The 11,338-nt window shown below is 42.5% G+C and overlaps 1 protein-coding gene across 1 annotated transcript in view; it reads left to right on the forward strand.

Annotated features, from left to right (window-relative positions):
• Positions 1-8,881, forward strand: part of LOC111975972 (cGMP-inhibited 3',5'-cyclic phosphodiesterase 3B-like) — a 12,432-nt gene extending 3,551 nt beyond the window's left edge. The window contains exons 6-13 of the mRNA XM_070447418.1: positions 2-49; positions 1,219-1,330; positions 2,225-2,338; positions 5,717-5,916; positions 7,051-7,254; positions 7,478-7,639; positions 8,123-8,369; positions 8,545-8,881. Of these exons, the coding sequence (XP_070303519.1) occupies positions 2-49; positions 1,219-1,330; positions 2,225-2,338; positions 5,717-5,916; positions 7,051-7,254; positions 7,478-7,639; positions 8,123-8,369; positions 8,545-8,753 (1,296 nt within the window). The 3' untranslated portion in view covers positions 8,754-8,881. The remainder of the gene's footprint in view (position 1; positions 50-1,218; positions 1,331-2,224; positions 2,339-5,716; positions 5,917-7,050; positions 7,255-7,477; positions 7,640-8,122; positions 8,370-8,544) is intronic.
• Positions 8,882-11,338: the final 2,457 nt, after the last annotated feature.

An 11,338-nucleotide genomic window follows, 5' to 3' on the forward strand; every position in this document is an offset into this window, starting at 1 on the left:
TGACCTGATGGACAGAACAGGAGGGAAGACAGGAAGAATACTCAGCTACGTCAGTACAAGCACATACCAACCATATAGCAACCATCTATCTGTCATTACGCCATGATCTGTTACATCAGGTATTCCCAAACTGGGGGCAATGCCGTCGGGTGTACTCCAAATAAAAATATGATTCGCATGTAATTTTTTATTGTATTTTTGAATTGTATTTTTTTTATTTTATTATCTTCACATTTTCAAACAGTCCATTTATATTTTCCAACGGGGCTATACATTTGGGTGAGTTTTTCTCTCTCGCCTGAGTAGCCTCGTTTCACTGCCAAAAATAAAATGAAACCATCTATTGTTCAGCAAAATAACAACACAATGTCAAATACAGGTAGCCTAGTCAAATAATTAACATCCAATCACATTAACCGTTACTTTCTCATGGGAATTCCACTAACGGTCCTTATGTAGCCAAATGTAGCTGCTGGTCATGTTGGTATCTGTACTGATGGCGCAAAAGCCATGACAGGGAGACATAGTGGAGTGGTAACGCGCATGCAAGCATTGCTCCCGACACCACTTGGGTACACTGCAGCATCCACCGAGAGGCTCTTTGCTGCCAAGGGAATGCCTGACAGCTTGAAAGACGAGCCGGGTTGTGACAAACTCACACTCATTCTTATGATTAATAAATGTATCGTATAGTGTGTGTGGCAGGCTTACAATGATGGCAAAAAACAACATTTGAGAGTGCACGGCCCATGGTGCTAGAGGTGGTACGCAGCTGAGGTTGAATGTTTGAAGGGGTACGGGAGTATAAAAAGTTTGAGAACCACTGTGTTACATCAATTCATATTTGAATAAGAAACACCCGGGGTGTATCCCAAATGGCACACTATTCCCTATATAGTGCACAAATTTAGACCAGGGCTCATAGGCCTAAGAGTAGTTTTGTGAAGCAGCCGTTGAATGTATTTATTTGTAGAAACTCACTTGAATGATTGGTTTAAATGTTGAGAACGGTATGATCCCCATTACTGATATTTGACTGAATGATGTCCTGAATGCTCGTGGTTGTCTTGTGGATTTCTCTATGTGCTGTTTTGAGTACACTGTGTTCTCCCAGTGTCTCACTGTCTGTGTCTGTGGGGAATGACTTGGTTAATGTCCCCCAAAAATATTTAGATTTTAAATTAACCTAGGTGTTTTATTTGTTGTCTTTCTCCCCAGGTGACCTACACTCTGTTCCAGGACACTTGTCTGTTTGAGATGTTTAAGATCCCTGTGAGGGAGTTCATGTCCTATTTCTGTGCTCTGGAGAATGGCTACAGGGATATTCCCTGTGAGTATAGTGCTGCCTATGCTTTCTTCAGTCCAGGCACAAAGCCCATATTAACAATTGGTTTATTGTCTACTCAGATGTAGAAATGATCAGACCTGGGTGAAAAACATGAAGGTATGGGCCTCCCGGGTGGCGCAGCGGTCTTAGGCACTTCGTTGCAGTGCTTGAGGCATCACTGCAGACCCGGGTTCGATCCCAGGCTGTGTCACAACCGGCCGTGACCGAGAGTCCCATAAGGCGGCGCACAATTGGCCCAGCGGCGTCCGGGTTAGGGGAGGGTTTGGCTGGGGGGCTTTACTTGGCTCATCGTGCTCTAGCAACTCCTTGTGGTGGGCTGGGCGCCTGCAGGCTGACCTCAGTCGTCAGTTGAATGGTGTTTCCTCCGACGCATTGGTGCGGCTGGCTTCTGGGTTAAGCGGGCGGGTGTTAAGGAGCGCGGTTTGGTGGGTCATGTTTTGGAGGACGCATGGCTCGACCTTCGCCTCTCCCCAGCCCGTTGGGGAGTTGCAGCGATGAGACAAGATCGTAATTGGATATGACAAAATTGGAGAGAAAAAAGGGGGGGTAAAAAATATATAAAAAATAACATGAAGGTATTTGGATGGCGTTTAATTTAGCTTAATTACACCAGTTTAGACTATTCCAGGCAGCTAAATCATGCCCACTTCAAGTATTATTTGAAATGATTTACCCAGGTCTAGAAACTAACCATAGTGTTGTCATGAAGTAGAAATGAGTCCCCATAATAGGCCTACAGTTCACTACATACAGCAGGACACCATACAGACATGCACCATCATATGTAATAGTAGCTTCTACCTCATGTACATGATGTGGTGAAGTATTACTGTGACTGATGTGTAATGTCCTGTGTGAATCTCTGCCTGTACTCAGATCATAACCGGGTCCATGCCACTGACGTCCTCCATGCTGTCTGGTACCTGACTACCCGGCCTGTCCCAGGATTCCAGCAGATCCACAACGAGCATGTGACAGGAAGTGACACAGGTAGCACTATTTCTGTTTCCTTAATTTCATTTTGCCATAATATACCACAATATGCCACATATTTATTAGCATAATTAGTGTGCTTGCTGAAGGCAAGACCACTCTAGATTTCATACATACTTCCTGTTATTTAGTGTGGTTGCTGAAGGCAAGACCACTCTAGATTTCTTACATACTGTGCCTATTATTAGTGTGCTTGCTGAAGGCAAGACCGTTCTAGATTTCTTTACATACTTCCTATTATTAGTGTGCTTGCTGAAGGCAAGACCGTTCTAGATTTCATACATACTTCCTATTATTAGTGTGGTTGCGGAAGGCAAGACCACTCTAGATTTCATACATACTTCCTATTATTAGTGTGCTTGCTGAAGGCAAGACCACTCTAGATTTCTTACATACTTCCTATTATTAGTGTGCTTGCTGAAGGCAAGACCGTTAGATTTCTTACATACTTCCTATTATTAGTGTGCTTGCTGAAGCAAGACCGTTCTAGATTTCTTACATACTTCCTATTATTAGTGTGCTTGCTGAAGGCAAGACCGTTCTAGATTTCTTACATACTTCCTTATTATTGTGTGCTTGCTGAAGGCAAGACCGTTCTAGATTTCTTACATACTTCCTATTATTAGTGTGCTTGCTGAAGGCAAGACCGTTCTAGATTTCTTACATACTCTTATTATTGGATTTCTTCCGCTCTCTTGAGCTTAAACGATTGAAGCTTTTTAACACGAAACCAACTTCCAAATGTGCAAACTGCCCCAACTTAGATTTCTTGACAACATATTTGTTATATCATTTATAAATTTCTAACTACAACAATATTTACAATAATCTCCAAATGCATTTCAATGGCAAACATTTGAGACCTATCTCCTCTTTCACCGTTTAAGCTATCAATGCTAAACCAATGTTAAGATGTTCAGACTGACCCTACTTAGATTGAATACAGATTCTTTATAAGATTTATGCTTTTTAAATTATAACAAATGAATCTACAAGACCAACTTTAAAATGTTCAGACTTCTTTAAAACCTTTATAAACTAGAAAACATTTTAATTTGCATAGATTTACAAAACATGGATTCATTGCCAACCATAGTAACACAGTGGTAGACATTTTAAATGCTACTGCTTTTTAACCATTTCAACTACAAACATTAAAACAACTTAAACATTTTCCAAGCTAACTATTTAAATTAGCGACATTAGTATAAAATAACCCACCAACAGCGATGGCTGGTGGGAGGAGCTATAGGAGGACGGGCTCATTGTAATAGCTGGAATGGAATAAATGGAACGGTATCAAACACATCACATATATGGAAACCACATGTTTTTTTTAACCTTTATTTAGCTAGGCATGTCAGTTAAGAACAAATTCTTATTTTCAATGACAGCCTAGGAACAGTGGATTAACTGCCTTGTTCAGGGGCAGAACGACAGATTTTTTTACCTTGTCAGCTCGGGGATTCGATCTTGCAACCTTTCGGTTACTAGTCCAACGCTCTAACCACTGCTGCCCCATGTTTGACTCCGTTCCATGAATTTCATTACAGCCCTTACAATGAGCCCATTCTCCTATAGCTCCTCCTACCGTCCTATAGCCCCTCCTCCTCCAGCTTGTCTCAATCAATCTTTCCATCCATCTATACTTATTCAACTGAATTAATTAACATGGGGTTTGAATGAGAACCATAGAAATACACTGGTAGCAAAATTAAGTTACAAGACCAACTTTAAACCATTCAGGCTATTCTAACTTAAAATTTTCTAACACACCTTCATAAACAATAAACTATTTTAATGTATAAAAATTWGCATAACACTTAATGAATTACATTTCAACCATGATAATACAGTGGTATTCATTTGAAATGCTACTGTTCTTTTTGGAGACGTTATATCTCCCTCACTAACTTTAAGCATCAGCTGTCAGAGCAGCTTACCGATCACTATACCTGTACACAGCCCATCTGTAAATAACACACTCAACTACCTCATCCCCATATTGTTTTTAGTTTTTTTTGCTATTTTGCACCCAAGTATCTCTACTTGCACATAATCATCAGTGTTAATGCTAAATTGTAATTATTTTGCCACTATGGCCTATTTTTTTGCCTTACCTCCCTAACCTTACTACATTTGCACACACTGTTCATAGATTTTTCTATTGTGTTATTGACTGTATGTTTGTTTATTCCATGTGTAACTCTGTGTTGTTGTTTTTGTCGCACTGCTTTGCTTTATCTTGGCCAGGTCACAGTTGTAAATGAGAACTCGTTCTCAACTGGCCTATCTGGTTAAATAAAGGTGAAATAAAAAAATAAATATAAAAATAACTATTACAGCTACATACATTAAAACAACTTCAAAACTTTGTAAACTATAACAATTCAAATTAGCATAAATTGGGATTTAATAACCCACCAACAATAATAGTAACTCTTGAACTGTTCAAGCTAGAGACACCAAACCAGCTTTCACATGTTCAGGGTAGAGACATCCAACAACTTTTCACATGTTCAGGCTAGAGACACCAAACCAGATTTCACATGTTCAGGGTAGAGACACCAAACCAACTTTCACATGTTCAGGGTAGAGACACCAAACCAGATTTCACATGTTCAGGGTAGGCTATTCAATCAATCATTCAATTCTCCCATCTAGCTACTTTTTCTACTTTAACCAGTCAGTACCATTATTATTGTATTCACTATAACTACTCTAACTTATTTCACAACCATAAATACTTTAAGACATGCTAGCTAGCACACATTTTCTTTAGGAAAGGGACTTTTCTAGTTCTATGATAGGCTCTTGATGTACCAGTGTAGGCATTCCTGTAGTGTTTGGCCTTTTCTCGGCAGACACCAGATGGTTTAGTTTAAAATGCCAGGATCCCCAGTCCCGTCCCTGCTAATTATATTTTATGTACTGCATCTTTGATCCATCGGAAATGATTTAAGGCTCGCTTGCTGACTGATCCTTCAGTAGCTGCCAGAGGAGCAGCTGCCTTCTGATAAAGAGAGGGGGAGGGAAGGGTGGAGAAATGGAGAGGAAGAGATGGGGGAGATGGGGTGGTGAGCAAGCCTCTGTCGTGATAGAGATCTGTCTGTGCTGAGCTCAGTGTGTTTAGGGCTTATTTTGTCCCTTTTCATTTTTCAAATGGAGTGCAGTAGTCTGAGTCACTGGGCCACCAGCTTAGCCTGCCTGTAGTAATCCTACTCTACATACTTTGTTCTTAATGTGACACTAGTTCCCTGTTTTCACTTTAATACACAGTCAAGTCTTCTCCAGTAAACTCCAGTTATGATGTAGTTCCAGTGTGAGGTCCCAGTATGTCGTTGCTGAAAGCTGCTGTCTGTGTCTTCTCTCTAGATTCAGACAGTGGGATCTCGCCGGGCCGGGTATCATACGCCTCCTCCAAGAGCTCGTCCATCTCTGACGACAACTACGGCTGCCTGGCGTGGAACATCCCTGCTCTGGAACTCATGGCACTATATGTAGCAGCTGCCATGCATGACTATGACCACCCCGGTCGCACAAACGCCTTCCTCGTAGCCACTAACGCAGCTCAGGTAAGTGTTATTATCCCCAAAGCCACTGCTCTACCATCTCAGCTAGCAAACCCACACCTGTTCAACAGTAAAACCTTTATCAGGAAGAGAAAGTTCAACCTATCCCGTCACTTCAGTAAGTGTTCCCATTTGTGTTCCCACACGCTGTTAAGTCCTAGGAAAGGGGAAGTGTTGTGCTTGTGTCACAGACGGCATTAATTTGGTCCCTGTGACTCATAGATGAGATCTTTATTGGCCTTAAAGCTTCTACATAGACAGGATCTAATCAGCCTTGGATCTCATGGTAAAAGCAATGAAGAGAGGGACTGGTATAATATTACACTTAGTTCACATGTCAGTGAAAGGTTCCCACAAATCCTAAGAATTCAGCGAATTCCTTGTCTTGCTTCAACATTATGGCAAAGGTTGGCAAACAAACTATACCACTGTATAAATAGTGTTTTGCACTATCATGACCTATTATAGCACTGTGCATACTGTCTAGGTTGTATTTTCCAACCCTGGTCYTCGAGTACCCCAAACAGTACACATTGTTATTGTAACCCTGGAAAGCACATCTGATTCAACTTGTTAACTAATCATCAAGCCCTCAATGAGTTGAATGAGGTGTGGTTGTCCAGGTCTACAATGAAACTGTGTACTGTTGGGGGTACTGGAGGACCAGGGTTGGGAAACACTGGGCTATGTGATATGTGAAGCAACAGTTCTGGGTAGGATATGTGATATGTGAAGCATCAGTTCCAGGTAGGCTATGTTATACTGTATAACAGGATGGCATTGCATTACATTGCTAACCTGACATGTGGGCCATGCCTTCCTCGTAGCCACTAACGCTGCTCAACCCTGACATATTGATTAACAGTATGTTGACAGTCAGTCACCCACCTGTCCACCATGTCTAGACCGGCTGCATTATTTAGTCTGAAGCACACTGACCCCAATTCCTCTCCCCTGCTCACCCCTCCCTCTTTTACCGTTCCCTTCTTCAACCTCTTTCCTATTTTACCCTCTCCTTTCTTCTTGTCCTCTGACCCACCCGCATCCCTCTCCACTCGACCTACCCTTCCTCCTACTCACTCTTTTCTTCCCTCATCCAATTCTCCTCTACCTCTGTCTCATCCCTCTGTTCCCCAGGCGGTGTTGTATAATGACCGTTCGGTCCTGGAGAACCACCACGCTGCTTCGGCCTGGAGCCTCTACCTGTCCCGGCCAGAGTTCAACTTCCTGGCCAACCTGGACCACGTGGAGTTCAAACGTTTTCGCTTCCTGGTCATCGAGGCCATCCTCGCCACAGACCTGAAGAAGCACTTTGACTTCCTCGCCGAGTTCAATTCAAAGGTTTGAGATGATGATGATGAACCTCACATTTTCAGAAAATCTGTTTCCATTCTGTTGATACTTTGTTTTTCCTGTCATTTCGATACTGGCAAAGGCAATAACAATACGTCTTATCTTTATGGCTAATAGATTTGATACTTAAAGGAACATGCTGGATCTCTGTTAGAAATGAGGAGCCTGGCAGTTATAATCACTGTGTGAATGGTTGTGTTGCTATAAATAGGTGAATGATGTGAACAGTCCAGGAATTGACTGGACTAATGAGAATGACCGGCTGCTGGTGTGCCAAGTCTGCATTAAGCTGGCAGACATCAACGGGCCGGCCAAAGGGCGTGATCTGCACCTCAAGTGGACAGAAGGCATTGTCAATGAGTTTTATGAGCAGGTATGGAACCCCTCCACTCAGCATGGCCCACATGTCAGGTTAGCAATGTAATGTCATGCCATCCTGTTATACAGTATCACATACCCGGAACTGTTGCTTCACATATCACATAGCCCAGTGTTTCCCAACCCTGGTCCTCCAGTACCCCCAACAGTACACAGTTTCATTGTAGACCTGGACAACCACACCTCATTCAACTCATTGAGGGCTTGATGATTAGTTAACAAGTTGAATCAGATGTGTTTTCCAGGGTTACAATAACAATGTGTACTGTTTGGGGTACTCGAGGACCAGGGTTGGAAAACACTGACATAGCCTACCCAGAACTGTTGCTTCATTTTCTGCTGTCTGTTACTGCTAGAATCAACACAATGTCACATTTATCCCTTTACGAAGTGAAGTTAAATTAGATTAATGAATAAAACAATCTTAATTGACAAATTAGTGAAAATGTTTGTCTGCCTGTCTGTCGATCATCTACAGGGGGATGAGGAAGCCACTTTGGGATTACCCATCAGCCCCTTCATGGACCGCTCCTCTCCCCAGCTGGCCAAGCTGCAGGAGTCCTTCATCACACACATCGTGGGGCCGCTCTGCAACTCGTACGACGCCGCTGGCCTGCTCCCTGGCTACTGGATCGACAAGGAGCACTCTGAGGATGAGGATGAGGAAGAGCAGGTGGAGGACACAGAGACTGATGAAGACGAGCTGGAGGAGGAGCTCGAACCAAGTAAGACGTCATTTTCTACCCATCTGAATTGATATATGATCAAGAGTTGATACTTTTATAATTTTAACATTGAGCATTTAACATTTCCATCAAGAGCAGGAGTTTTTTTATCCTTGCTATTGCGACTAAAAAGCTATGGAATGTTAAATCCTTTTTTGTATGTTGTCCCATGCAGAAAGGAGAAACGGACGGCGTAGGCTGTTCTGCAACATCATGCAGCACCTGACAGAGAACCACAAGGTGTGGAAGAAGACCATCGAGGAGGAGGAGAAGAGCAAGGAGAAGCAGCAGGCCGACAGCCTGCCTCCCAGCCTGTCCCCTTCGCCCTCCGACGACCAGATCCAGGTCATTCAGGAGGAGGAGGAAGGAGAGGAGCGCCAGTAGCAGGAGGAAGATGAAGAAGAGGAAGAGGAGGGACAGAGCCAGGATGCTCGGGAAGGACGGAACAGTGAAGGAGAAAGTCCTTCAACTCCTCCCTCTTACATGCTCACACACACACACACACACACACACACACACACACACACACACACACACAAACACATTTATACACAACACATACGTACACACACATACTATAGACATATACACAAACACATACACGCACAGGATGACCATGCTGGATCTCCACACGTTGAAATTGTCACTGTGCCGACACGCTAATGCAGTCATGTTGTTTTGAAAAAAGGCCTTACTACTGTGAGGGGATTCTTGCTGCAATGGTGGSAACCCCACTCCTATGCACTTTCACCCCATGGAGAGTAGACCAAGAACAAACACCAGAGCTGAGGACACTGGTGTGGAGAGGGAGAGAGGAAAAGGGTCTGGATGTGCCCTCCATGGTGATCTGGCTGTAATGCTGCCTTGAACGCAGAGCACTTAACTCTCCCTTAGGTACTAAAACAAATCCTATGATTTAAAATAAAGGAAAAGAAAAAACACCTTGACGTGGTTGACATCCGTTACCAAAGCGAACAGTTCAAACATGGAAAGACAAGAGACTGAGACTGTTTCAGGCTCAMTGTCAGGAATATTCTAGATCTATATATCAAATGTGCCTGTCTGAACCTTTACTGAGTCCCCTGGTCCAGACCCTAGGTTGGTCTGTGCAGTCCTCTCCCCTTGCTGGCGACACGAAACACTGTATCACTGACTCAGTCACAGAGACATTGTGGAAATGTTGACTGAAAATGAGCATTATACCTGCATCGTTTTTGATGCCTTTTATTCATGTGTACCACCTGCCTTTTATGTTTCCTTCTTTTTGTTGGTTTAATGAAGTTGGTGTGAGCGTGTGTATGTGTGTTTTCTTCAGGAACGCTTGGTCGCCAGTCATTGAAATGTTATCGGAGATGAGATGTTCTCTGTTGTTCCAATGAAGGGATGTTTTTTTTCTTTTGATTTATACCTATTTTTTCACGGTTACTCAGGATTCTGGTGAAGTTGAATAATTATTTTGCAAGAATTTAAGTAATTGACTTTAAAACAAAGATAATTAAATCTCGGTGATTGAAATAGTTTTTAAGCTTTGTATGAACAACTTGAAAAACAAACACATTCAAGCAATTGAAGTGCTCCTCTGTGATAGAGCAAAGTATGTCCTGTGTTTCTGTCCAACTCCGCTGCCCCGCTGGCGGCGCCGTTGGCTTGATCTTCTAAAGACCTCACTGTAGACTTGGGATCCTTGATTGTCAGTTGACTGCAAAAGACCTGTTTGCAGCAAGGCAACATTTTGTACAGTGAAATCCCATGATTATCCATGTATCCAGTATAGGAAAAGGTGTTTTTGAGTGCATTGCTGTTGGCATTGTTTTTACACATACTCTGTCTAGCTAACCTCTTCATTTCATTTGTCATTCTACAGACACTGATGTTTTGACAAAAACTATAGATCTTTGCCAAACCCACAACCAGGCCAGTGCGTAAAGGAGTTAAGTAATCCAGGGTTTCACCTTCACTTTGGTTTTTATATTGTCTTATTCTCTGTACCATAAGACGGTTTAATACTAATAGTTCTATATTTCTGTCTGTAAAACTCTAGGCATTCCACTAGAAAAAGAGTTTAATGAAAGAGATGCCAGACCTGCAAGCCGAACTCACTTATCACGCTATCAAGTCATTTTCTCTGGAGAAGGAAGTGCTCAAGTAGGCAGTGTAATTCAAGCTAGTATATTTAAAGACAAAAAATATATAAATGTCCACATTTTACTACCAAACAAGTGTTTAGCCTCTGCACAAAAAAAGAATATCTGCATATAAATATAGTGTATAAATATATGATATTTTTTAATGAATCAACAGAATGCATCTGTTTTCTACACACAGCTGACATATATTGTACAGTGAGACCCTGTAATTCTCATCCTGTTTCCAGAGTTTTTATCTGATACTACAGATGTGGGGTTTGGTGTTTTTCTTTTGGGTTCAGCATCTCCCTGCTCCTTATCACAACCACTTTCTCTCTCTTGGTAATCTCTATTAACTCTATGTTGTCTACTCAGTTCACCCATCCACCCAACCAGTGCCAAACTGTCCCTGCTCACTGCCCAACCTCTGGGCTCTCATACACTGGGCTTGTTATGGTTGGCCCCAGAGGTCTCTCTGAGCTCMATGTCCCACAGCAGGCTCAAAGTGATGCCGGTGCAGCCCAGCCCAGGTGTTGTGGAGGAGAGCTCACGACTCCTAACCGTGGCCCTTCAGTCCGCTCGGGTTGAGCGACACTGCGTCTCCTAAGTTCTGATGGTAAATTGTGATGCCTCTGCCACCTCCCCCCACATTTTATGGCTCATTATGTTGTAAAAGTTTGTTTGTTAGTTTGTCACTGTGCAGTCTCACGAACCACAGTGTCCTCTAATGTTCTTGTCATAAAAGTGTCTATGAATGGCTGTTACCCTTATGTAGCATTGAGATACGTATGTCTGTTGTAACTGTTCAACCATATCAAAATTGTGGGGGAAATGATTTTTGTT

The sequence above is a fragment of the Salvelinus sp. IW2-2015 genome, linkage group LG16 (genome assembly GCF_002910315.2).
Source record: "Salvelinus sp. IW2-2015 linkage group LG16, ASM291031v2, whole genome shotgun sequence".
Lineage (NCBI taxonomy): Eukaryota > Metazoa > Chordata > Actinopteri > Salmoniformes > Salmonidae > Salvelinus > Salvelinus sp. IW2-2015.